This window comes from Wickerhamomyces ciferrii, contig 00271 (assembly GCF_000313485.1).
Source record: "Wickerhamomyces ciferrii WGS project CAIF00000000 data, strain NRRL Y-1031 F-60-10, contig 00271, whole genome shotgun sequence".
NCBI classification, from domain to species: domain Eukaryota; kingdom Fungi; phylum Ascomycota; class Saccharomycetes; order Phaffomycetales; family Wickerhamomycetaceae; genus Hansenula; species Hansenula ciferrii.
Window position 1 is genome coordinate 1 of NW_011887469.1, and position 27139 is coordinate 27139.

A 27139-nucleotide genomic window follows, 5' to 3' on the forward strand; every position below is an offset into this window, starting at 1 on the left:
CTATTAGTATAGTTCTTTAAAGATGAGTCGTGCACTTTCCGAAAAGTGTTGAAGATAGTCGCGAAAGATGGAGCCTTTGTTTACATTTTTGAAAAGTATTTGATTTTGCTACGAAATCATCTTAAGATATACCAGGTTCTTTTAATTTTGCTTTTAAGGACAAGATGTCACAAAGCACTCCAGAAAGGGTATGTTGAGCTATTTTATTTTTTGTATTGCACAGGATTCTAACATTATGTCTCCATAGAGAACACCAAGAAGTAGTCGCGCTGCGACACCTGGATCAAGAAGAAGGTCAAAAACACCAGTACGAACACCAAGAAGAAGACGTTCTACAATCGTTTCAGCTAATTTATTGACTCCAAGAAGGCAAAAGCGGGTTAGTACAACACCCCAGAAGACACTTCAACTACTATCAAGAGTTTTGGCAAAAGAGGCAGAAGAACATGAAAAAGTAACAGGTCCACCACCACTAAATCCACCTCTACCACAATCAATAACAAGTTTTCAAGAAGATGGCACACCTGAGAATCAATTCCAGTCAGATCAACAACAAGATAATCAATCAGACATTGCACATACACCAGAACTTCAGCTTCAACAAGAATCTCCAGATCCTTTTGAATTTGATTTCCATGATGATAAAAATATTGAAGAAGATCTTCTACAATCTAACTTGGATGGTTCTATAGAGGATGTCGAACTTAGAAGGAGACTGTCATTCAGAAATAGTGGGCAATTTGGACATCAAGGACTATCTGATATAGCTTTACCAGTTGGAATAATGCCTGATGATCTTCTAGATTCTGGTCCATTTTCTGATCCATTTGCCCAATTGTCAGATCAAGAGGACCAGCCTTCAGCGAAGGCACCTGATGGTAACCCAACTTATCACTATTCACCAACTCCAGAAGAAGGTGATGACATACAGAATCCAACACCACAGATTATCAAAAAGCAAAAACTACAACATATTTCAAGTGGATCAACTAAAATTATACGGCGTTCTAAAGAATTCAGTGTTCCAAGTAATAAGAAACTTCAAAAATTTGCACAGACATTCACGAAAAGAAAACTTAGTAAAGAAGCTCTTACAACTTTGAGTCAAACTAGTGATCAGTTTTTCAATCAAATATCCTCTGACCTTGCGGCTTATACAAATCATTCTAAAAATAAGGAAACATTGAACATCAAAACAATATATTTATTACTGAAAAGACAAAGACAAGTTACATCTATACAGTCTTTATTGGAATTAGCGGATGAAACTTTACCTCTCGAAGATGTGATTGAAATACAACGGAATTTACATAAGCTCCAAAAATAAATTTATTACAAGTTATGAATATTTATATATTTATTTACAAGTCTGTAGCAATTATATAACTAACGATGCGGCCCTTGAACTTTTGATTTCAGCTTGTCTATTCTTGACAATTCGATATAATTCGAAAATAGAAGCTGGTGTAATACCTTGAGTTCTTCTTGCTTGGCCAATTGTTTCCGGTTGAACACGGTTCAAAATATCAATACATTCAGTACTCATTGACTTCATGGTTGTATAATCAAAATTTAAAGGTAATAACATTCCTTCATCAGATTGGAAAGCTTTAATGAAATGTGATTGTTTGTTAACATATGGAGAGTAAACACCTTCAATAGCAACTTTTTGTAAGATTCTTTCAGGTATTTTTTGGAAACTTGAGCCAATATGTGGTATTAAATCATGAATTTTAACACCAGTAAATCTTAACATGTCATAAGCAGTTTTTTTATTACTATCATTTCCAACAGTTATTCCTAATGCTTCACTCCATTTATATCCTGATAATGAGACTGATCTCATTTCATCAACCAAGTTTAACATTGTAATTTTATCTGATGAATATCTATCCCATCTTTCATCCTTCACCACACCTAATTCTCTACCTAATTCTGTTAATCTCAAGTCAGCATTATCAGCTCTTACACTAATTCTGAATTCAGATCTTGAAGTAAACATTCTATATGGTTCTTCGACACCTTTTGTTATTAAATCATCAATCAAAACACCAGTATATGCTTCTGATCTTGAAAGTTTTAATTGTTCTTTTTCTTGATAACTTAAACCAGCATTTATACCAGCTACACATCCTTGTGATGCAGCTTCTTCATACCCAGTAGTACCATTGATTTGTCCAGCCAAGAATAAACCTTTGACTAATTTAGTTTCTAAAGTTTGACGTAATTGTCTAGGATCAACATAATCATATTCAACACCATAACCAGGTTGTAACATCTTAACATTTTCTAAACCTGGAATCATTCTCAATAATTGATGTTGAATCTCTTCTGGCATTGTTACAGAAATACCATTTGGATAAACAACATCCGTGTTTAATCCTTCAGGTTCTAACCAAATCTTATGACTATCCTTTTCAGGGAAACGTATAATCTTACTTTCAATAGAAGGACAATATCTTGGACCTTTAATAGTTTCTCTGATATGAATAGATTTATCTAAATTTTGTCTTAAAAGATTGTGTAATTCTTCAGTAGTTCTTGTTCCATGACAAACAAGTTGATCTTCAATTGATACTTTATCATTCATATAACTCATGGTTTGTGGGGGATCATCACCATATTGAACTTCTAAATTTGAATAATCAATGGTTTTCGATGATAATCTTGGTGGTGTACCAGTTTTCAATCTTCCTAATTGAAATCCTGCATCTTTTAAAGTTTTAGATATTCCAAATGTTGCCTTTTCACCAATTCTACCTGCTGGGAAAACTGATAATCCGATATGAATTTCACCTCCAAGGAATGTACCTGTTGTTATAACAACTCTTGATGTTTTGAAAATTCTACCATCTTCTAATATTATACCTTTTATAACATTTGGTTCTTGTTGATTAGAAGTTTCTTCAATAATAATATCTTTAACTTGACCTTGTAATAAATTTAAATTTTCATAATTTGATAATTCTTTTTGCATTTCAGCAAGATATATATCTCTATCTATCTGAGCTCTTGGTCCCCAAACTGCTGGACCTCTTGAACTATTAAGTACTCTAAATTGAACCCCAGCTTTATCAACAATTTTTGGTGCAACACCATCTAATGCATCAACTTCTTTTAATAGAGTACCTTTTCCAACCCCACCCATAGAAGGATTGCAAGAGCATGTACCTATTTTGGTTAGATCTTGTGTTATCAAATAAGTTGGAGTACCACTTCTTGCTGAACCAGTTGCAGCTTCACATCCAGCATGACCACCACCTATCACAACAACTGGTAATTCTTTAGATCCGGATAATGATGCTTGAAGTTCTGCATTCAATGATATATGACGTTTTTGAATTCTCTGTATTGGCCTAAATCTCTTTAAAGTACATCGTATTGACATCATTCTGTTGGTACTTTATACAGGATTTTGATAAAAGACAGTTATCAAAAATTATGCAACTGTTAACAAAATTGATGATTTGATTACTTATACTTTTTATTTTTCTGCAAAAGAATTTCAATTTGGTAAAAGCAGCAAAAAACCGTTTTATTGATGAGTGTTATGTAATCCATTAAGTAATCCTTTTCCATAAAATTATATATTGATTTTAAAATATTCAACAACATTGTTACACCTGTTTTGTATAGAAGTTTATATGGTAATTCTTATTTAGGAATAAAAAATGATCTCAAATAATCAGCACTTTTTCGATTAATTTGAAAATTTTGGAAAATACTTAAAGTGCGTCACATATATTTTAATTTCATTTCAAAAATTTAAATTAAAGAATTTCCTAAAATTTGAAACTACTTTTAATGCTTTAAAATGATATTCATACTATTATTTGAGTCTTTTCAAACAATTCAGTGCAGTTTTTTATTCCTAAATTGAAGTTTTAAATGATTTTAAATGAATTTTCAATCAATTACACTTTTCCGAGCCGGCTTCACAGAGGAATATATGCATAATTCCGATATGCTATAAGTACAAATGATAGCATTGTTTGTTGACTGAAAACTCGTTGATAAACATAATTCGAAGGTTACTATGATGTTACATACAATTAATAATTTAAGAACAAATAAGCTTATCATTAACATAATTCTAGACAACATTGAATAAGCAAAATTAGTTGTATCCTTATTATGATGTAACCTATATAAAAAACTATATCATAAAAGATAAATTTAAAGACAAAAACCTAACCCAACCGAGCCCATAAATATTCGAGATAACCCCATATACACCAATACCGGTTATATAAATAACAATCCAAATAAAACCATAAATAAAAAAACACTATTAATTTCAAAGTGGACCTGCCACAATAATTTCAATGAAATTAAATAGAATAGAATAGAATTTAAACAAAATATCCACCAATTCTTGAATACTAAACAGAATTTTCAAGAAGTGATTCACCCATTGAAGCAAGACCAAAAAAGGTCAATCCAGCTCCAAAAATCAAACCAGCAAATCCACTTAAAAGATGAGAAGAAATTTTATTATTTGAATCAGTCTTCTTCTTCTTTAATAATGGTTGTTCATCAGATAAATTGATTTCATTTTTGAGAGTTGATTTATCAATACCATCTGCGTTTCTTGACTGGATATTGTAATTATCATGTTCTTCTTCTTCTTCTTGATCATTTAATTCTTCATTAAAATCACTATATTGATCAATTTCAGATAATGTTTCTTCAATCTCATCAAATTTTCTCTTATTTTTGGAAAAATCTAATTCTTGATCTTGATCCAATTCATCTAACTCTTGATCTTGATCCAATTCATCTAACTCATTTAATTCATCATCAAAAGCATCAAGATCTGTAAATTCAACATTTTCATTTTCAAAAACAACACTTTCATCTTCACTAAACTCAGGAATTTCTAAAGTTTTATCCAAATGAATTTCATTTTCTAATTCTGATTCATAAGAATCAGAGATATTTCCTTCATCATCATGATATTTTAAAAAATCATATTGATTGTTATTATCGAAAACTTCTTCAACAGAAGAGCTCAAAGAACCATCCATTTCATTAGCATTAACTTGATCAATTATTGGTTTAGTTTCAATTAATGATGGAACACGTTTCAATTTATCAACAATTAAATCAAAAGAATCATTATTATTCTTTAAAATACCAATTTGTAATTTGATTCTTGTTTCTTTAATAGAAGCATTTTGCCATGAATTATCAATAGAATAATAAACAGTATCATGATTGATAGTATTGGATTCATCAGTTTCATCAGAAGAAGAAGAAGTATCAGTATTAATGAATTGATTTTTATTTAACAGATCAACAAGACCAACAATTTCATTATTTTTTAAACTAAATCTTGTATTTTTTGGTAATCTTTTATCATTCCAAACAACACCATGTTGAGAGCCATTATCAATGAAAACCAGTGAAGGATAACCTTGAGATGAGATTTGATCAAAATTAATTTCAATATAAGCATGAATTTTAGATACAGTTCTTTCATCAAAATATAAATTATCAATTGATTCAACTCTTTGATTATCATCCCCACGACTTGATCTTCCGATTGGAATTCTAATTAAACCAGCTTGTGATTTATCCAAATGGATAATTCTGTGTGTAATTTCTGACTTCATTGTATGTAATTGTAGTATCAACTGAGCAATATTACTTCATATAACAAAAGACTATTGTTCTGATCAATATATATAAAGTTATAAAATTGATGTATTTTTGTGTTTTTGCCACAATTTATAAATTTCTTTATCTTTGCGCGCTGAAAATCAAATTTGTGCCTAATTTGTTAAATTGTCACAATTTGTGCTGTTTTAAAATGGTAAATTAGTACAAAAATGTTACGAAAATGGTAATTTGAATGTATTTAATGAATATGGAAAGGTATAACTAAAATGGTATTTGTCTGTAGTTCTCACTATAGTCTAGCTGGTTTTATTTGTACACAATTGACTGATTTTCTCCAGATCATTAACGGTTAAATTACAACGTCAACGGGTATTTAAAACATCAATATTAACAGTAAATCCTCCGTTCAAAAGTACACTGGAAGATAGCCATCACACTATATAATAAGCACAATCAAACCCATTAATACCCCTATATATACAAACACTCTCAATCATTATTTAAAACACTTAATTAACTAACACGTCTTTTCCCATGTGTTACCCTCCATTTATCGTTACTATAGTTTCAATTTTTTTTTTTTTTTTTTTTGCACCAACTAATTTCTTTCAAAGTCACCCTCGAGAAGAAGTACACCTGAAAGAGTGAAAGTATTTAGTATAAGTAGATTTAGACCTTTTCATTTGTTTTGAAATACATCACCATCGTTGGACTCAATATTATAATCATTCAGTGATCATACCAATAGCTTTCCCTTTCCTTTAGGAACACTAAAGACACTATTTCCACAGATAATATATCAATATATACGTCCCAGTTGTGTCTCATCCATATATAAATACAGTACCCATCAAAATATTTTTATCATGTCTTTAAATTCACCTCAGATACACAATAATCAATATTTATCCAAACAATCATATTATAATTCACCACTTGATAATAATTTCCAAGATCCAACTACATCTTCTCAACATCAACAACATTTCCAATCAAATACAAATAATCAAAATATAACATCTTCTTCAACCGGATCAAATGATTCTCAACAACGTCAAATTCAACCTCCAATACCTCAAAATTCAAGACCACAATCTTATGAAGAATTTTCAAATAATTTTTCTTCAATAGCCGGTTTAAATTTAAATTTTAATTCAAATACAACAACTGGTTCATCAAATTCAAATCAACCTTCAGAATCTTCAAATTATATAACAACTCCAAATGATAATCAATCTCAACCACATTCTTCAGGTCCTGAATCAAATAATACTTTAGAACAAACCCCTCCAACAACAAATACAACCAATACAACTACAACAACAACAACCACACAATCTCAAGCACCTGTTGAACAACCTTTTTATGTTAATGCTAAACAATATCATCGAATTTTGAAAAGAAGAATTGCAAGAGCTAAATTAGAAGAAAATTTAAAAGTTGCAAGAGGAAGAAGACCTTATTTACATGAATCAAGACATAAACATGCTATGAGAAGACCAAGAGGTCAAGGTGGTAGATTTTTAACTGCTGCTGAAATTGCAGAAAGAGATCGTTTAGAAAAAGAAAAAGCAGATTCAAATGGGAATGATGATAATTCAAATAATATTGATCAATCAAATAATCAAAATCAAAATAATTCTTTAAAAAATGAAACTATTTCAAATCAAGCTTTTAATTAATTATTTTTTTCAATAATTTAATTTTTCATGATATTACGTTATTTGGTGTTATTTCGTTTTTCTTATGTGTTTTTTTTCTTTCTTCAATTCTTTCATGTCTTTATAATATTTTTTACGACTTTGGAGTTTGTCTCTTGTGGAAATTGTATATATATAACTGTATATATATTTCAATAATGTTAACGCTTTCAATGAATTTGTTATGAATTGTAAGGGATACTACATATCACATTAAAATATATCAATATATATATTGACAAAAGATACACTCACCAATCAATAAGGAACAACACCTGCTAATTGTAACAACTCTTTAGTCAATTCAGGCTTAACATTTGGTTCAGTACGTTGATAAGGATCTAATTCACCATTTGGTAAATAAGCTGGTAAATTTCTAGTATTAATATTATCATGAGCCCAATGTGTAGTACCATGCCATTTTTCAAAAGCTTGTCTTTTCTTGATTAAATTTTCCTCAGTTGCAAAATTTGCAGGTGAATATGAAATATAAGCAATAGTTCTAATATTATTACTATCATATTCTGGACCTGAACCATAATGAATTGTTCTTGAATCCCATAAAATTAAATCACCAGGTTCTGCAATAACTTTAACTTTTTCAGCTCCATTATCTAAAAACCATTGAAGTTGATCTTTTGAAATTTGAACATTATCTTTTGATTCCCAATTTTCTTCACCATATACTTCTTTAAAAAAATTTTCTAATAATTTATGAGAATCTTTATAAACAACTAATCCACCATCTTTTTCACCAGCTTCACTTAAATTTGCAATACCTTGAACACAACTTAATCCAGTTCTAAATGGTGATTGATCAACATGTGGCCAAAATTTAGGTTCAATTGAAGCATCTCTTGTTGGGAATGCAATATTTATAGCATCAAAACTAACTAATAATTCATTTGTACCCCATAATTTAGCAAATTTATCTTTAAAACCTGGATCTAATCTTATATCCCAAAAAAATTTTTCATGACAAGTTGAATGTTTACTATAAATATTATTCCAATGATGATCAGGTAAATGATTATCATTCCAAGTTGATTCATCATCAAGTTTCCAACCTTTATTAAAAGATCTAAGCCAATCAAAAATTTGATTTTGATAGTCTTGAGCTTTTTCTTTTGAAATAGCATTCTTAACAACAACATAACCATCTTTTAATAAATCATCTCTCCAATCACCATGTTTGGTATTTTCAATCTTATCAGATAACTGTTTGATAAGTGTAGTTTTTTCATTTTCTAAAGGATTACCTGATAACTTTAAGGTCTTGGTACCTTGTGTAATTGTATTAGTTGATACAGAAGCCATTTTTGAACGTAGTGATAACTTTTGATATTTGATATACTACCAATGAATTACATTCAAATAACTGTCCACATTCTATTCTTCCTTAATATAAATTATATTTTTGTTCAAAATTGATGTGGATTGTGGCTTAAGGGGGAAGCTTTATGAGTATAACTGTCGCGCATAGAAATACTTATTCAGAAGATAATACTAGGGAGAGAAAATATTGTGATAAAACTACCTTTATTTATACACGTTGATCCAACTGACTCTTTGAATCAATCTCCAATTGTTTGTTCCTTTTCGCAGTATGTTTCCTTGTGACATACCAGAAAATCCAGGCGAAGATTAAACCGAGAATATAAAACACCAAACTAACTTTGTAACCAATCTTGAAATGTGGAGCATCTTTAGTCTTGTAGATGGCTAGTGGTAAAAATGCATTAAATGTATATGTAAAGACATTTCCCAATGCGATATTCACTGTCTTGAGGTTTGGTTCATCATAGTAAACTTCTGCAAACCATCCCATAACCATAGTTTGACTAATGGATCCACTTCCAAAGATAAATGCAAACATCAATAGTTTGAATGGGATATCCCAAATGGAAAGTAATAGACACGAAAATATCCCAACTAATGCAGCAATACTAACCCACAATATACGATTCCCATTGATATCACTTAGCACAGCGTAGATAAACATAGTGACAAACTGAACAGCATTCCCAGCAGTAGGAATTATATTGATTTGTTGTACAGAATAAGTCCCCAAAGATTTTAAAAACAATGAGAAATATGAAAATGCATTACAACCAATAACTCCAAATACATAAAGTGCAACAAATAACCAAAGCTTAGGATTAATGGCAACTTCAAAAATTTGTTTCAAATTTAATGCTTCAGGTTTAACTCTACCCATTTTTTTAGCTCTTGCTAATGCAAATTGACGATCTTTTTTAGTTAACCATGGTGCTCTTGAATTTTGAGGAAAATCTGGTAAACAATAAAATCCAATAAATGCTACTGGAATACTAATAAACCCATCAACAAGGAAAACCCATTTCCATCCTGGTAATCCATATCTACCATTCATAGTTGTATAAACTCCTGCTTGGATATATCCGGCAAACATACTTGATAATGCAGATGTACCATCCAACATAAACATTCTTTTACTCATACCTTCAGTACCAAACCATTCACTAAGATACAGCAAAGTTAGTAGAAGAGACATAAAAGAGCTTTATGATATTAAAAACTCACCCAATTATTGACCCTAAGCCAGGGAATGAATTAGATTCAAGTATACCTTGGAAAAATCTTAAAACAAATAAAGTTTCTTTATTTTTAGCTGCTGCCATTGACATTACAATTATAGTCCATGAAACTTCAGTAAATGGTAAAATAAGACTTGGTCTAATATATTTCATTAATAATGACATTGGAACTGAACTTGATAAATAACCAATATTGAAAAATGTTGTTAATAAATTATAATCATTTGATCCATACATGTTTAAATCTTCCTTCATACCAGAAACATAAGCATTTTTAATATTTGTTTGATCCAAATATTTAATAAAACATGCAAAAATTGCATATATATGAATATATAAATCAATTTTAGCAATATATTTCCTTTCAGATGGTGGTGCATAAATTGGATCCCAAATTAATCCAATAATTTTTTGCCAAATTGATGCATTTGATTTATCTAATTTTTTATCATCTTCAAATGTTAAAATTGTATCAATATCATAAGGCTCATTATCAAATAAATGTTCATTAAGAGGATGTTCACCTTTAATTAAGAAAAAATGCTGCCATTTACTAAGTTTTTCTTCTTCAATAACTTTTTCTTCACCAATTGAATCAATATCAGCATTAATACTGATATCAATTAATTCTTCTTTACCCATGATTAGTAAATCCTTTATACAATAATATTGATTAACCTTGAACACATTTTGAGAATCCACATATTATCTTTACCCTTTTATATAAAAACTAGTAACACTGTATCAAATCTTGAAGCCACTTGTTTTTGAAAACTGTGATTAAACAAAACAACCATTATTCCTGGGCCACACAATATCTCTGATAAGATACCAGTCAGTAATACGCATGAAGCAAGCCAAAAAGCTTATTTAAAACTCTTGAGTCTCGATCTTGATGTAGAAGAAACCATGATAAGCTTCACCGATAATTCAAATCACCACGCAATGGTTTTCAAAGTCATATCACGTATACCATATATTCAGACGAAGCAGCACCAATATAGTCAAATGTACCACCATGACTTTATGATAGCAATAAATACAATGGCAATCGATAGACCCTAGGAATATCTAAATTGTGGATCTTTTCAAAACGAGCTGCGATTAATGATACCTGAATAGTAATTGAGCCGACTTTAATTGGGTACAGTTCGCGATCCAATATTATACTTACTACAGTAACAACATGATTTTACGGGTATAATTATACATACTATTTAATTATTGTAGATACATCTATAAAGCTAATGAATTTAATAATTTCAAATCATCTTGAGTTAATTGACTTTTAATTTGATTCAAGAAATTATTACCAGATTCAACATTTAATGTTTGTAAATTTTCAATAAAATATTTTTTACCACCATCAATATTATTAATTTGTGGTAATGGATCAAATGGTTTAGAACTAATTGTTGATAATCTTGAAAAATTTGAACCGAATGATGTGATTTCTTCCAATTCTAAATCAATTGTTTCTTCATGATCACCTTTAATATTGAAAATTGATTCACTTGTAATGATTTTAATTAAAATTTGGAATGTTGGAATTAATAATTTTGAATAATTACCAGAAATTAAAATTGGTGAACTAATTAAATTTGTTAACCCAACTATAACAATTTTTTTATCTAATAAATTACCAATATTTAAAACTGATGGTAATAAAAATTGTTCATAAATTGTTCCAAATATACCAGGTTGAACTTGTTCAATAAAATTAATAGCATAATCATTATTTTTAATAATTGTTAATTTGGAAATTAAACCAATTAATTTTTTAACATATTTTTCAGTACGTGAATTTTGTAATCTTTGTAATAATAAAATAGCAATTTGTTTTGTATATGATTGGATTTTAGAATCATCAAATTTTAAGATAATTGTTTCTAATAAATCAAATCCATAATTTTCATTTAATTTTGATGCAATTAATTTTTGGAAAACACCTAATAAAGGAGTTAACTCAGTGAAAACATTGGAATCAGCTGTAATAATAGCTTGTAATAATCTTGTAACAGCTGGGATATTACCTTTAAATTCCCAAACACTTGGTGATAGTAAAGGTTGAACTAATTGTTTATAAGTTTCAGGTAATGGGATTGAATTTGGTTTAACTTCTAATAAAAATGCAAAAATTTGGAATGTATAAGGAACAAATTCTTGAACATCATTACCCAAGATATTTAATAAAGTTGGTAAAACAATTTCTAAAAATTTTGAATAATTTTGTAAATAATTATTTTTAATCAAGACACTAATTGATTCAAATGTAAAATGTGAAAATTTTGGATTTGATGGATTTTTAGAGATTATAGAAACAATTGATAATAATTGTTCTAATATATCACCACTATAACTTGAAATTGTATCTTCTGCAATGATTAAAACCCTCATTACAGTTTTCATTAAAAATTCATTTTCAGCTAATTTTTCCGGAGTGGAACTATTTTGTAAAATTAATCTGAAAACATTTGATAATAAATCTTGAACAATTGGTTCAATATCTGACTTGTTAAACATTGGTTTTTTATTTGAATCATCTCTTAAAGATAAAATTCTTTCAATTGTTATAGCTGAATAAGTATATTCAACAAATTCTTTTGAATGTAAATGTTTTGTTAAAATTGGGAATGATTCTAATAATTGTTCCTTGGTTAATTGATTTCTAAAAATGAAAATATATTTAATTGCATCAACTTTTAATATTGGATGAATTTGATCATTTAATAAATCTGAAACAATATTATTTGTGAAAAATTGAACAACATCTAATAATAAATTTGTTGAAGAAATACCTGAATTGGTAACTGAACCTTTTGCAGCTAAAGCTGTGAATAAATATAAAGTTAAATCTTTAAATTTCCAATTTTCTGGAGAGGATTGATATTTAGATAAATATAAATTAATATAACTTAAAACAACTTCTGTTACTAATTGTTCATTTTTAAATTTCAATTCTCTTAAGAAATCAATTGAACTTCTTCTTCTTGTATCTGAATCTGAACCTTCTAAATCTCTTCTAATATATTCAATTGGATCATCTTCAAATAATTCTTCATCAGATTCTCTTACAGTTAAGTTTGGAATGATGATTTTTTCTGTAATTTCTTTTAAAGCTGTATCATTATTGAAAATTTCATAATGTTTTGGTAATTTTGCCACTGAAGTTAAAAATGATAATAGTTTACTTACAAGAATATCATATCTTGATTGTAATCCAGTAGTTGTTAATAAATTCCATGTACTTTGAACGAATTGAGGAATTAATTGATCAAATTCATCTTCATATCTTGTAGTGTATAATTGAATTAATTCTGAAATGGCAGTTTTAACTTTTGTAATTGTTTCAATTTCTTCATCATCGTCATCTTGAGGTTTTAATAAATCATTTGAATAAATGAGATATTTATTAATGATTGACATACCATCATTTAAATTATCTTCAAAAAATGCAGGGATATCTTGACAATTTAAATCATAATAAATTTTAATTAATAATAACAAGACATCAAATAAAATTAATAATTGAGCTTTGTTATTTTGATTTTGATCAATTTCTAAATCAACTTTTTTCAATAAATTTAAGAAAGGGACAGAAAATTTATCTAAAACTAATTGAATTTCCAAGAATAATGCATCAGATCTAAATAAAGGTCTCCATCTTTTAAAAATTGAATGTGCCACTGTTAAGACACCATAATTTGTAATCATATCATCTTGAGATAATTTATTAACTAAATCATCAATTAAAGTTGGCCATCTTTCAGGGAAATCTGAATCTGCAATGATTGAAATAGCTTCACCAATTTGAATTTGTAAATTATTTGGTAAAGAAATCATTAATGGAATAATTTCAGATTTAATTAATTCTGTATCAGGAATTAAATAATTACCTTCTTCATCAACCCATTTTCTCTTGATGAAATTTTTGAAAAACAAAGCAGCAGCTAATCTACTTGAATTTGATAAATTTGATGAAGCAACAACATGTAATAAAGATAATGCAAAACCTTGTGTAGATTCTTGAGATCTTAAGCTTTGTTCAGCTTGTTTTGAAGTGGCAGGGTTCAATGATTGTTCTAGCAGTTGTGCAATTGATTCCAAATCACTCATTGTGTAAAGCGCTGTGATTAACAAAACTTGAATTGAATATAATTATTTCAATATGGAATCCAATAAAGAAAAGAATTATTTCAATTTTTTTTAAAACAATTCGAAAAGAAAACAAATGGAAAGAAAAAAACACTTGATTATGTCATCTTGGATCAAGAATTGGGAAGAGCACGTACATTTCAAAACCGGTAAGAAGTAAACAAAAGGTAAAAATTAAAATTAAAAAAAAACAAAAAACATCAAGACATCATCAAGGGTTTATAAATCAAACGGTTTATCATATCATCGTATCACTGATTCCATAGCTAGTCTTTTGCTAGTGAATGCACCCAACAATGTATTCCCAACATCGTATGTAGTGGCTTTGGAATAGATTTTGATTGCACGAACATGTGTATCTTTCCCATGTTGATGATTAGCCACAATCAGTACTCTAACCAAGAAAGTTCTTAAGATCTGACCTTGATCAACCTCTGTAGGGAACCCTAAATGGACCCAACCTTCAGGTTCATTTAATTCTATACCAGTCACTTCCATCAAATCATGAAACCCATTACCAGCCAACACAGTGATCTTGGAAGGTGTATAAGATTCATCCAGCGCATAATCAATATATATGGAGATCTTGGAAATACTAACTTTTTTAGCGAAATGAATATCAATGTAATGTGGTTGAACTCCATCTGATTGCCAATAAGTGTCTGGTGATTCATCTCTTAACTTCATAACTTCGTTATCTTGTTTCTCTGATGATGCTGTCCACGACGCCAATGAGCCCACATCAACCAATCCCAATGTTTCCATATCTCTAATTCCTTGTTGATACATTGAATACCCGCCCAGTTGTTTGGAATCATCTTGTTCTTCATTTGAATCCTGTTCAATTGAATCTGACGCGTTCTCCAAAGCGTTTTCTGAAGCGTTTTCTGAAGCATTCTGGCTTCGATAAGACAGATCTTGCCATGAGTCTGACATATCCTGGTATTTTGAGTTCCACTGGGTTCCTTTTGGCTTCTTCAATTAAATCAACCGCTGTGTTCTTTTCAAATCAAATTTAATTTTTTGGTGTCAAATTTTGATAATCATGAACTTTTTGAATTCGCGATTCCTTTGGGCCTCCAGGAAATTGGAAAAAAACATCGTTTGATATTGAAAGAGTTGAGCGTTAAGCGCCTATAAATCAATCAGATATAATCAGTACTCACGCTCTTCTGTTCAATGTCCTCCAATCCAAATCCCACTTTCAGTCATTTGTTACCACTCAATGGTGAATGGAAACAAGACGTTACAAAATGGTTGAGTGAAGATGTTCCTTCTTTTGATTATGGTGGATATGTTGTTGGTGAAACTCCAGAAACTGCTACACTTTGGTGTAAACAAGAAGGTGTGATATCAGGTATTCCATTTGCTCAAGAAGTTTTCAATCAATGTCAATTACAAGTTGAATGGTTAGTTGAAGAAGGTGAATATTTAGAACCAAATGGTAAATTAGCCGTTGCTAAAGTTAAAGGACCTGCAAGAAATATATTATTAGCTGAAAGAACTGCATTAAATTTATTAGCTAGAGGTTCTGGTATTGCAACTCAATCTTTTAAAACTATATCATTAGCTCGTAAAGGTGGTTATAAGGGGATAATTGCAGGTACAAGAAAGACAACACCAGGTTTAAGAAGATTAGAAAAATATTCAATGTTAGTTGGTGGTTGTGATCAACATAGATATGATTTAAGTTCAATGGTTATGTTAAAAGATAATCATATTTGGTCAACTGGATCTATAACATCAGCTGTCACAAATGCAAGAAAAGTTTGTGGATTTGCAGTTAAAATTGAAGTTGAATGTCAAAATGAAATTGAAGCAAATGAAGCAATTGAAGCAGGTGCTGATGTTATAATGTTGGATAATTTTACAGGTGATGATTTGAAAATTGCCGCTCAAAATTTAAAAACTAAATGGTCAGGTATTAAAAGCTTCTTGTTAGAATGTAGTGGTGGGTTAAGAATTGATAATTTAAATGAATATTTAACTAATGAAATTGATGTTTATAGTACTTCATCTATTCATCAAGGTGTTTCTTATGTTGATTTTAGTTTAAAAATTGATCAAAAATAGAGCAAACGTGTATATATAAACTATATGATATTTATAAATATCTACTCCAATTTCTCATATCCATATGATTCCCAATTTGTTAAAACTTTATTTTTAATTTCTTCATCATAACCATCAAAATTACATGTAGTAAAATCAATATCTTGTTTATACTGTTTAGGAAAAATACAATTTGTAACAAATTTACCACCTTTTAAAGTTTTAATTCTTTCAGATTGTGAAACAAATGGTGCAAGGGCAAATGATTTAACATTTGGGAAATAATATTGATCATCACCAGGTGTATGTCTTGTTGTATAAGCCCATATAACTTGTTTAAAATCAAAAATATCAATATCATCACCAACTAAAATAATTTCATGCATAATAAATGCAACTTTTGTATTGAAAAAAATTTCACCAATTTTATTTGAAAATTCTTCTGGTGTTGTATTTAATGATTGTAATTTTTTTAAATCAATTTTCATAACTAACCATAAAGCTTGTGATTCATATGGTGAAAAAACATCAATAATTGGTAAGTCATTCTCAATGGCAATTTGTTTTGCCTCAGCTGCAACTAAAGTACCAATTAACGTATGAGTTTCATCAGTTGCTAAACCTGGATTAGAAATTGGCATTATTGAATTATTTCTATAAGAAATTGAATTGATTTTATAAGTTGGACCTGGATGTGAATGACCTTTGAAAACATAACCATGCATTTCACCAAATGGACCTTCTGGTGATAAATCATTTAGGTTTAAAGTCCCCTCCAATACAATTTCACTAGTTGCAGGAACTAAGATATCATTAGTTTCAGCTTTAATAACTGGTAATGATTCACCTAATATTGCACCAATATAATCTTGTTCACTTATTCCTTCTGGTATTGGCATTGATGATACTAAGATAGCTGCAGGTGGAACACCAAAACATAAAGTGAATGGAATTTGATCACCTTTACCAATTTTGGCCCATTCTTCTGCAACAACTCTAATATGTTGAGGATTTATAACTAATCCAGAAATTTCATTTTTAGATTTAACCATACCACGAGCAATTGACCAATTTGTCCATGATTTATCAGGTGTTTCCAAGATAAACATACCATAAGTTTGAATATATTTACCTCCATCACCATGATGTAAAAATGGTACTGGAATTTTTGTTAAATCAATTTCATCACCTTGAATTAAATTTTCCTTTATTGGTGCTTGGTCTTTAGTGACTTGATGTGGTGGGATTGGTGTTTTGTTTTTAGCATCCAGTAAGAAATTTATAATATCTTTAACATGAGTATTTGATGGTAAATTTAAATGATGTGCAATTCTAGCATGATCAGTAGCTTTGTTTTGTCTTAATCCACCTGGAGCTCCTAAGATTCTAAATAAATTTTTTTGTTGACCTTTAACATTATTAAATAATGGAGCTGGTAATCTTTCTTCATAAACTTTTCTTGTTATAGCACCAATTTCTAAATGAGGATCAACTTCTTTATTAATTTCAATTAAATCACCATCTTTTTGTAATTGTGAAATGAAATCTCTAAAACGTAAACCTGGTTTTAATTGTTGAGAATTGGTACGTTTAACTGTGTTATGAAGCTCTCTAACAAATACTTTGGAGCTCATCTTGATACAAACCACCACTTTATCACGTATATCAGTAAACTTATAATTATGTGTCAATTAGTAAGGGGGATTCAAACAGGATTTATAGATGATCAAGATCAAATAAATATGGGTTACCAGTAAATCACGTATATAAAAACGGTCGGCACAGACAAGGTGACAAATTCACCGATAAAATGCGGTATATTAAACTGTGATAACCTCTATCGATTCCAAAGAAAAGAAGTTTATAATGAAGCCATTCAGTGAAGGATCTAGTGGGTAATTATTTAGCCATACGTAGTCTACTGTCTTCCAAGATTTAGACTGTGTCACGTAGATCTATTGTTATTTACTGGTGGTCTTGTAACGTACTATATATCAAGCCAAACAACGTCTACAGATAATTCGGATTTAATCAGCTGTGATCTTACGAGAAGAGAATAAAGGTGTAGTAACAAACAAACATATATAATGAATTGAATGGCTATTGAACCGTTAAACTTTATTACTACTTGACACAATTTTAACTTTTGGTTATAGTACATGCGTTGTTAAACGTTCAATTAAAGATCTTTAATATCGCCGATTTAAAACACCGAATCCGTTGAAAAATCATTAAGCGATTCACTTGTTCAACTTGTTTCTTTTGAAGATCAGGAACCAGAAACCTGATAAATACCCTGGAAATTGCAAATTAAGGTCTGCTTCTTGGTTCAAAGAGCTATTATACATTATAGAATGCTCATCAGATCACAAATACCCAAGTCAATATGGAGATCAAGTTCCATTAGATTGTTTTCCAGTTCATCATTACTCAGATCATCAACACCATCATCAACAAACATTAAACAATCAGAATCAATAGATAAACAATCTCCTGAATATAAAGAATTTCAAGAGTTTCAAAAATGGAAAAATTTACAATCACAATCAACATTAGATAAACCAAAAAGAATAGTTGTTGCTATAACAGGTGCAACAGGTGTTGTATTAGGTGTTAAAATTTTGGAAATGTTACAAAAATTAGGTGTGGAAACTCATGTAATAATATCTAAATGGGGTGTTGGAACAATGAAATTTGAAACAGATTATACTTTAAAAGATATAACAAGATTATCCACGGTTCATTATTTATCAAAAGATGTTTCTGCTCCAATTTCAAGTGGTTCATTCCATCATGATGGTATGATTGTTGTACCATGTTCAATGAAAACTTTATCAGCTATAAGGACAGGTTATACTGAAGATTTAATCGTTAGAGCTGCAGATGTTACAATTAAAGAGAAAAGAAGATTATTATTATGTGTTAGAGAAACTCCATTATCAAGTATTCATTTAGAAAATATGTTATCATTAAGTAATAAAGATGTTATAATTTTCCCACCAGTCCCTGCTTTTTATACAAGACCTAAATCTATTGATGATATTGTTCAACAAACGTCGGGGAGAATATTGGATTTTTTTGGTTTAGATACTAGTAATTTCCCTAGATGGAATGGTATGACAAATCCTAATGTTGTGGAGGATAAAGATGAAGGAAGTTTTGAAAAGGAATGAGCCATACGTGATATACATTGTCTGGTTAATAACGAATACATTCTATAGATACAATATAACACTCTAAACATATGTGAACAAGATCTCCAAATACTTTAAATATTTAGAATTGTACTTATACACCCGCGAACGCGTTTTATTCGTTTTGATGTCAGAAAGTCGCGAATTTCCATACGCGTATATACAAAATATTTAAAACCGCGTAATTTGAAAGTTTTCAACTTTAACAAACAAGGCCATAAAGAGACATTTCAAAATCAATGAAAAGTGTTTATAAGATCAATAAAACTAGGAAAAATGAGTCAAATATCACTAAAACACCTTTGCAAGATATAACAACAATTATCAAAAACAATGTGGATTCAGATTCTTCTATCCCTTCAACTCCAAATTCATCACAATCACAATCAATAACATCAACTCCTCAAACATCACCATTACCAACAACACAACAACAAAAAAATGTTAAAATACGACATGCTACAAAGCAATCAGTATTATCATTTGGTATTGATGAAAGGAAACAATGTCAAGAATGTGGAATGTCATATTTAAAATATGTTCAATCAGATGTTAAATCACATCAAAAATATCATCAAAAATGTTTAAATGGTAGAGATTGGAATGATAAATGGGGTAAAAAATTAATTGAATTCAATCAAAATGAATATATTTGTACTTTGAATTTAAATAATTCATCAGAAATCAAGGCAAGTTTAGAATTATTAGAAATTGTTAATCAAAATTTAAATGCACCAGATGATAATGAATTTTGGTTAAAGGGTACAGACAGTGGTAAAATATTCATATATGTTAAAGATAAAAAAGCCGTAGGGATTGTATCCACAGAGAAAATCACAAAAGGTCATTGGTTTGCCATAGATGATGGGGTTGTTATAAATAAAATTGATATTGAATTATTAGCTGGTATTAATAGAATCTATGTATCTAAAAACCATAGAAGATTCGGAATTGCCTTGAAACTATTGAAATGTGCCCAAGAACACATGATCTATGGAATGGTTATCCCCAAGCATAAGATTGGATGGTCTCAACCTAGTTTTTCAGGTGGGAAATTTGCTAAAACATTCAATGGAGTCAAACACAAATCTGGTAAAATTTTGATTCCTGTTTATACCTAAATAAAATGAGATCCGGTGGTTTTCAAAGCCCTCGTAATTCCCCTTTTTTGTTTCCGAGTCGAATTTTTCAAAGTAAATTAATTTAAATTTTTCTTTTTTTCATGGATTTTACAACCGTTTTTTTTCTTCTTGAACTTTAAAAAAAAGAATTTTAATATTAGTTTCTTAAAATTATGTGAAGATTTTAAAGTATTAGATCTTTATTCATATACATAGAAACTAACTTGATTAGTTGTGAGATTCTAATTATTTGATACTTTCTTGCATCTTTTTCACTTCTAAAGACACGTGAAATACATAAAAGGTATGTTTATTGAGAATTATGTCTCATCAATTTTGGTATACACATTACAAGTTTTCTTTCTATTATGATGATTTAAAAAGATTTTCAGACGTTAGACTTCCTAATTACATTGAGGATACGATCTAAGATAGCTGATTTAGAAAAAAAAAATGTTGAATGTTTATCAAAATTGATGATGACTCATTGAATCTTTTTGCCCCTTTGTCATATATACTAATCATATTATAGAATGTGTGGTATTTTAGGTTTATGTTTAGCTGATAAAAATGCTAATGCAGCACCTGAATTATTTGAAGGTTCATTATTTTTACAACATCGTGGTCAAGATGCTGCTGGTATAACAACATCTGGTCCAAAAGGTCGTTTTTATCAATGTAAAGGTAATGGTATGGCTAGAGATGTTTTCACTCCTGAAAGATTATCAGGTTTAGTTGGGAATTTTGGTATTGCTCATTTAAGATATCCAACTGCTGGGTCTTCTGCTGGTTCTGAAGCTCAACCTTTTTATGTTAATTCTCCTTATGGTATTTCTTTATCTCATAATGGTAATTTAGTTAATACTTTACAATTAAGAAAATATCTTGATGAAGAAGTTCATAGACATATAAATACTGATTCTGATTCTGAATTATTATTAAATATCTTTGCATGTGAATTAGATAAAACAAATAAAGCTCGTGCTAACAATGAAGATATTTTCACTGCATTAAAAGGTGTTATGGAACGTTGTCGTGGTGCTTATGCTTGTTCTGGTTTATTAGCTGGTTATGGATTATTTGCATTTAGAGATCCAAATGGTATTAGACCTTTATTATTTGGTGAACGTGAAAATGAACAAGGTTCAATTGATTATATGGTTGCATCTGAATCTGTTGTGTTGAAAGCTCATAACTTTAAAAAATTCAGAGATATTTTACCAGGTGAAGCTGTTATAGTACAAAAATCAGGTGTTGTAGAATTTAAACAATTAGTTCCAATTAAAGATTATACACCAGATATTTTTGAATATGTTTATTTTGCAAGACCAGATTCTGTTTTAGATGGTAATTCAGTTTATCATACAAGATTAGAAATGGGTTCTAAATTAGCTGAAAATATTAAAAATGTCTTTACAGGTAAAGATATTTCTAAAGAAATTGATGTTGTGATACCTGTTCCAGATACTTCAAGAAATTCAGCTTTAGAATGTGCAGTTAAATTAAATTTACCATTTAGAGAAGGTTTTGTTAAAAATACTTATGTTGGTAGAACTTTTATTATGCCAGATCAAAAAAAAAGAGTTTCATCAGTTAGAAGAAAATTAAATGCAATGGAATCTGAATTTAAAGATAGAAATGTTTTATTAGTTGATGATTCAATTGTTAGAGGTACAACTTCAAAAGAAATTATTCAAATGGCACGTGAAGCTGGTGCTAAAAAAGTTTATTTCGCTTCAGCTGCTCCAGCTATTAGATATAATCATATTTATGGTATTGATTTAGCTGATACAAAAGCTTTAGTTGCATATAATAGAACAGATGAAGAAGTTGCTCAAATTTTAGGAGCTGATAAAGTTATTTATCAAAAATTAGAAGATTTAATCGCTTGTGTTAATGCAAGAACAAAAGAAAATAAGATAACGAATTTTGAAGTTGGTGTCTTTACAGGTAATTATGTTACTGGTGTTGAAGATGGTTATATTCAAGAATTAGAAAAAGTTAGAGCACAAAATCAAAAATTAAAAGAATTGAATGGGAATTCTGATCATAATGCAAAAGCTGAATCAGATATTGGTATATATAATTTAGGAGATTATAAATAGATAGAGTTTAATGTAATGTAATAAAAAGTTTATGAAATAATTAATGAAAATTTTGTAGCGTGCTTATATACCCGCGAAAATCAAAAAAATCTATTGTTTTGTAAATTTTGAAATCAAAACATCACCAAAAAATATTCAATGGATATCAATATTATAGAAATAGTGGGAAACTAGAACTGAGATGGGTGTTTGGAATGATTTATTGGCGTCTTTTGCAGCGTCCAAGGCTCCTACAAAGTCTGTTTTTATTCTAGGTAAGTTGATGATCTGGGTTGTTTTATTAATTGGTGGTACACTAACATTTATATAGGTGGTTCAACTAAGAGTCAAAACGCTTTCATAGATCAATTATATTTAGATGAAGAATCATTCTTGACACCAACACTGAGGAATCCAAAAGCCAATGAATTTGGAGTGGGATATACATATATTCAATTCAAGGATGAATATGGTGAATTATTATCAACACTTCAAATCTATACATTACCAGGTGATTATAAAGAACGTCATAACCCATTGATTCAGACTGTTTTGAAATCTTTAGATCTATTGAATTCATTGATTATACCGCTCTTGGACTATACAGAAACACCACATTGTTGGATAAGTTCTTTAAAATCATGGATTTCAATAATTGATGAGATTCTTCCAATAGCAGGAAAAGAAACAGATTCAAATAAAACTGAAATTAAGGATGAATTGAGTACTATTACATTAAGTGTTAATGTTTTAATCGCAGTGGTGAATACAGAAACTAGACCTGATTGGGAATATTCAAATTTTGAATTCATCCAAGTTATACTTAGATTATTATCATTGATACATGGATTCAATTTAATTTATACATCATTATTAAGAAAGGATTCAAGAATATCACAATTAGTCTCTTCAATATTGAAAATCGATATAACAGGGAAAGTTTTACCTAAATTAGAACCAAACTTAATTGATCATACAGAAATTTTCGTTCCAATTGGTATTGATACAATAGGGAAAATTAGAACTATTAATGATGATATAAATCCAAATGAAATATTACCAAAATATGATTTTTTGAAAAAACCAGAAGATGATGAACTTGTGAAATATTATGAAGATATAATTCCCAAACCTCCACAAAAGAAACAGGTTGTTTCAAATGGTGATGATGAAGATGAGAAATCCACTACTGCTCAAGCTGATATATCATATCAAGAGTTCCTAACGAGACTATATGATAAGAGAAATAATTCACAAGAAGCTCATTTACGAAGTTTTATAGAGAATGTGAAATCATAAGCATATGGAATATTTGATATTATAGCTATAATGAATTGCTTTGAAGCTTATAATAAATGATTCATATATGAACTACATCATCATAGTACATCCCTAACTAATCATTGATAATTTGTAAATTAATATCGATCAAATACTCAAATCATCATGAGATTTCAGAGCTACTTATATACAATGAACTCGCGAATTCGCGTAGCTGCAGATTTTTTTTGGAGATGAGATTCATTCGAGACCATCAAGTCGAAGTACAAAAGGATTATTTATCTATTCACTAACATATTTGTTAATCATTGCTCCTGGTATTCTAAGTTGAGATTGCTAGATTTCTATCTTCATTATGGCTGCTGTGGATAACTTGAGTGATGTATCCAAACTGAAGATCTCTAATGATGCTTCCAAAAGAAGCAAGAGAAGAAGATCAAGTAATTATAGACTTACAGAAAAGCCAAATGTTAAAGTTCAAGCTGTGAAAAAGGATAAAAAGAGAAAACATCTGTTACCTCCATCATTAAATTTGAAAGCTCCAAACAAAGTTGTTAAGATACGTGATGTTCGTGATTTTGCTTTATATATATATCAACTAGAAAATAGATCACCTTCTTTTATTGATGTTACGAATAGAGATCAAATTGAACATGTTGTTCTATTATTGGTTCCTGGTTTAGAACTACAAGACTTTGGGTTAGATTGGGAATCATTGAAATTTGATTCAATTGAATTACCTAAAATTCCTGAAGAATTGAAATTTTTCCAATCAAATTTAAATCAAGCTGCCATTACACAAGCTCCAGATGATAATTATTCATTATACCCATTAACAAATGCTTTAATCAATATACCGTATAACAAAAAGGAAAAACAAAGGAAAACAAAAGAATTGGAATCCAAGAAAGTGGTTATTGGTGATTTATTAATGAAAGTGGAAGAATTTATTGATCAAAATTATCCAGTACATCCTTTAATTGAAGGTGTTACTGAAATTGAAAAAACATCACCACCATTAGGATGGGTTGACACTGTGGAATTTGAACATGAAGGTTCACATACATTTTCTATTGATTGTGAAATGTGTGAAACTGAAGCTGGGAAAGTATTAACTCGTGTTTCATTAATTGATTTTAATGAACAAGTTATAATGGATGAATTAGTTAAACCAAAAGATGAAATTACAAATTATTTAACTCAATATAGTGGTATTACTGAAGATGCATTGAAAAATGTTACAACAACTTTACAAGATATACAACAAAAATTATTGAAAATTATTAGTGTTAATGATGTATTAATTGGACATTCTATAGAGAATGATTTAAATGTTTTACAACTACGTCATCCAAAAATCATTGATACCTCATTAGTATATGAGCATCCAAGAGGTCCACCTTATAAATCTTCTCTAAAATATTTAACTAAAACATATTTAAATAGAACGATTCAAGAAGGTTCACATGATTCAATTATAGATGCAAAAGCATGTTTAGATTTAGTAAAGACTAAAATTCAAACAAATGCACTTTTAGGTAAAGTTATTGATGGACAAACTATTTTCAACATCTTAGAAGATTCTCATAAAAAAGCAGTTGTTATTGATTATATGAGGGTACCCAAAGGTAATACAAAATTTGTTGAATGTTCAAATGATGATGAAATAACAGATAATGTAATCAACAAATCAACAAATTCAGAATTAGTTATTGCTAAATTGAATGAAATTAATTTATCTCAAAGAGATGAAGCAAATGGAATTAAATCAAAAGATGAAATACCTAAAAAGGAGAAACTTTTCCAAAAATTAAATGAAAGAATTGAAAAAATATATTCAAATTTACCAGGAAATTCTATATTAATTGTTTCAAGTGGTAATGGTAATACAACACAAGTTCATTCATTAGGTCAACAAAAAAGAAATTTCAAAAGAGAATATCAAAATAAATTATATAGTGAAATTGAATCTAAATGGGATAATGATGATGAATCAAATTTGAAAAATGCAATGAAAAAAGCAAGAACTGGGTTAGTATTTGCCACATTAAAGACTAAATCAAAATCAACACCAAAAGAACAAAATGAAAATGAGATTAATGAACAAGTTGTAATTAATGATGAAAATAATGAAGAAGCAATTTTAGAAACTGATGAATCATAAATATAGATATAGTATTGTATAGAGTTTAGATGCTGATGTTTCGACGTTGATAATTAGATTATACGATACACTAACTTTATAATTAATGTAAACAAAACATCAAAATTCATTAAAAATACATTCTAGATATACACTTTTTTCCATTAAACGATATGATTCTATAACCTATTCAACAACAACATCACCTTCAGAATCTTTCTTTGGTTCTTGGTCGGTTGGTTGTTGAGTTTGTTCTGGTTGTGGTTCTGGTGCTGATGCTTCTGCTGGTGCCACTTCATTAGAGGTTTCTGTAGATTCATTGGTTTGATCTTTTGATTGTTCTTCTGGTTTAGGATCTTGTTGATTGGTTTCAGTAGTTGTTTCTTGAGGCTCAGTAGTTGATTGATTTGATTCTTTATTTTCAGTTTGAGCCTCAACAGGATTTGAAGCTTCTGTATTTTTAGATTCTTCTACATTAGTTGTTGTATCTTGCGATTGTTCGGTTGATTCAGGTTTAGAAGTTTCTGTGGTTGTTGGGGCTTGAGCTTGGGCTTGGGCTTCATCAGTTTTTGCAGGTTTTTCCCCATTTTGTTGTTGAGATGAAGCATCATTATTACTCGATATACCTGGAATTGCTTCACCACCACCAACAGCACCTCTAATATCAGCATCCGTTAATCCATTAGCATCTCTTTTGTTTATTATAGAAAATTCTTCAATATCTAAAATATCTTCTTCATCACCATCAACAATTGGTTTATAATCGGTATCAATGGTCCATACTTTCACTTTGAATTTATAATTCTGTTGTTGTTGATCTAATGATGGAGTGTCTCTTTCATCACCAAATGGGGTTGGAGTAGCACTTGGTGTTATATTGGTTGATACTGGGACAGATTTAGTAGGACTATACCAATCTCTTTTCCAATGTTTTTCCTGTGAATTATCGATTCCAAAGTTCAATGCATTGGCGTTTCTGACAAGGGATTGTCCGTATAATGATTGTCTACCAGACATTTGTATTGATATAATTCGTTCTCTTTGATCTTGTTCAAATTCGAATTTGTTTATTTGAAATGTTGATTTTCGTGTTTATTTGAAGTCAAAATCCATTAAAAACCAGTGGTGTCTGGATGCTTTGGTTTTTGGTTTTGTTGATGTTTGTAAATTAAAGTGAAAGCGAGAAACCAATAACAGAATCAATGGGAAAC

General features: G+C 29.5%; 17 protein-coding genes across 17 annotated transcripts; 8 read left to right on the forward strand and 9 right to left on the reverse strand.

The window, feature by feature from the left end:
- Positions 1-164: 164 nt before the first annotated feature.
- On the forward strand, positions 165-1327 carry BN7_6359 (CENP-T family protein; the record flags this gene model as incomplete). The annotated part of the gene is made up of 2 exons (XM_011273056.1): positions 165-188; positions 248-1327. The coding sequence occupies 2 exons, from the start codon at positions 165-167 to the stop codon at positions 1325-1327; spliced, it is 1104 nt and encodes a 367-aa protein (XP_011271358.1).
- A 51-nt stretch (positions 1328-1378) lies between these two features.
- MTO1 (tRNA modification protein MTO1) lies at positions 1379-3391 on the reverse strand (the record flags this gene model as incomplete). Its single annotated transcript, XM_011273057.1, has 1 exon — positions 1379-3391. One exon carries the CDS (start codon positions 3389-3391, stop codon positions 1379-1381), a length of 2013 nt encoding a protein of 670 aa, XP_011271359.1.
- A 991-nt stretch (positions 3392-4382) lies between these two features.
- Positions 4383-5615, reverse strand: BN7_6361 (Histone-lysine N-methyltransferase; the record flags this gene model as incomplete). Its single annotated transcript, XM_011273058.1, has 1 exon — positions 4383-5615. The coding sequence occupies one exon, from the start codon at positions 5613-5615 to the stop codon at positions 4383-4385; it is 1233 nt and encodes a 410-aa protein (XP_011271360.1).
- Positions 5616-6488: 873 nt separating this feature from the next.
- HAP2 (transcription activator HAP2) lies at positions 6489-7304 on the forward strand (the record flags this gene model as incomplete). Its single annotated transcript, XM_011273059.1, has 1 exon — positions 6489-7304. The coding sequence occupies one exon, from the start codon at positions 6489-6491 to the stop codon at positions 7302-7304; it is 816 nt and encodes a 271-aa protein (XP_011271361.1).
- A 276-nt stretch (positions 7305-7580) lies between these two features.
- On the reverse strand, positions 7581-8639 carry BN7_6363 (phytanoyl-CoA dioxygenase family protein; the record flags this gene model as incomplete). Its single annotated transcript, XM_011273060.1, has 1 exon — positions 7581-8639. The coding sequence occupies one exon, from the start codon at positions 8637-8639 to the stop codon at positions 7581-7583; it is 1059 nt and encodes a 352-aa protein (XP_011271362.1).
- A 226-nt stretch (positions 8640-8865) lies between these two features.
- Positions 8866-9855, reverse strand: BN7_6364 (putative transporter SEO1; the record flags this gene model as incomplete). The annotated part of the gene is made up of 1 exon (XM_011273061.1): positions 8866-9855. One exon carries the CDS (start codon positions 9853-9855, stop codon positions 8866-8868), a length of 990 nt encoding a protein of 329 aa, XP_011271363.1.
- Positions 9856-9880: 25 nt separating this feature from the next.
- Positions 9881-10540, reverse strand: BN7_6365 (uncharacterized protein; the record flags this gene model as incomplete). Its single annotated transcript, XM_011273062.1, has 1 exon — positions 9881-10540. The coding sequence occupies one exon, from the start codon at positions 10538-10540 to the stop codon at positions 9881-9883; it is 660 nt and encodes a 219-aa protein (XP_011271364.1).
- A 594-nt stretch (positions 10541-11134) lies between these two features.
- On the reverse strand, positions 11135-14014 carry CSE1 (importin-alpha export receptor; the record flags this gene model as incomplete). Its single annotated transcript, XM_011273063.1, has 1 exon — positions 11135-14014. The coding sequence occupies one exon, from the start codon at positions 14012-14014 to the stop codon at positions 11135-11137; it is 2880 nt and encodes a 959-aa protein (XP_011271365.1).
- Positions 14015-14296: 282 nt separating this feature from the next.
- Positions 14297-14989, reverse strand: DOC1 (anaphase promoting complex subunit DOC1; the record flags this gene model as incomplete). The annotated part of the gene is made up of 1 exon (XM_011273064.1): positions 14297-14989. One exon carries the CDS (start codon positions 14987-14989, stop codon positions 14297-14299), a length of 693 nt encoding a protein of 230 aa, XP_011271366.1.
- A 243-nt stretch (positions 14990-15232) lies between these two features.
- On the forward strand, positions 15233-16126 carry BNA6 (nicotinate-nucleotide diphosphorylase (carboxylating); the record flags this gene model as incomplete). The annotated part of the gene is made up of 1 exon (XM_011273065.1): positions 15233-16126. One exon carries the CDS (start codon positions 15233-15235, stop codon positions 16124-16126), a length of 894 nt encoding a protein of 297 aa, XP_011271367.1.
- Positions 16127-16167: 41 nt separating this feature from the next.
- On the reverse strand, positions 16168-17739 carry FDC1 (putative phenylacrylic acid decarboxylase FDC1; the record flags this gene model as incomplete). The annotated part of the gene is made up of 1 exon (XM_011273066.1): positions 16168-17739. One exon carries the CDS (start codon positions 17737-17739, stop codon positions 16168-16170), a length of 1572 nt encoding a protein of 523 aa, XP_011271368.1.
- Positions 17740-18459: 720 nt separating this feature from the next.
- On the forward strand, positions 18460-19278 carry PAD1 (phenylacrylic acid decarboxylase PAD1; the record flags this gene model as incomplete). Its single annotated transcript, XM_011273067.1, has 1 exon — positions 18460-19278. One exon carries the CDS (start codon positions 18460-18462, stop codon positions 19276-19278), a length of 819 nt encoding a protein of 272 aa, XP_011271369.1.
- A 260-nt stretch (positions 19279-19538) lies between these two features.
- Positions 19539-20420, forward strand: ECO1 (Eco1p; the record flags this gene model as incomplete). The annotated part of the gene is made up of 1 exon (XM_011273068.1): positions 19539-20420. The coding sequence occupies one exon, from the start codon at positions 19539-19541 to the stop codon at positions 20418-20420; it is 882 nt and encodes a 293-aa protein (XP_011271370.1).
- Positions 20421-20953: 533 nt separating this feature from the next.
- Positions 20954-22525, forward strand: ADE4 (amidophosphoribosyltransferase; the record flags this gene model as incomplete). The annotated part of the gene is made up of 1 exon (XM_011273069.1): positions 20954-22525. The coding sequence occupies one exon, from the start codon at positions 20954-20956 to the stop codon at positions 22523-22525; it is 1572 nt and encodes a 523-aa protein (XP_011271371.1).
- A 181-nt stretch (positions 22526-22706) lies between these two features.
- Positions 22707-23803, forward strand: DYN3 (dynein light intermediate chain; the record flags this gene model as incomplete). The annotated part of the gene is made up of 2 exons (XM_011273070.1): positions 22707-22779; positions 22869-23803. 2 exons carry the CDS (start codon positions 22707-22709, stop codon positions 23801-23803), a joined length of 1008 nt encoding a protein of 335 aa, XP_011271372.1.
- Positions 23804-24140: 337 nt separating this feature from the next.
- On the forward strand, positions 24141-25949 carry RNH70 (Rnh70p; the record flags this gene model as incomplete). The annotated part of the gene is made up of 1 exon (XM_011273071.1): positions 24141-25949. One exon carries the CDS (start codon positions 24141-24143, stop codon positions 25947-25949), a length of 1809 nt encoding a protein of 602 aa, XP_011271373.1.
- A 165-nt stretch (positions 25950-26114) lies between these two features.
- Positions 26115-26945, reverse strand: RTT102 (Rtt102p; the record flags this gene model as incomplete). Its single annotated transcript, XM_011273072.1, has 1 exon — positions 26115-26945. The coding sequence occupies one exon, from the start codon at positions 26943-26945 to the stop codon at positions 26115-26117; it is 831 nt and encodes a 276-aa protein (XP_011271374.1).
- Positions 26946-27139: the final 194 nt, after the last annotated feature.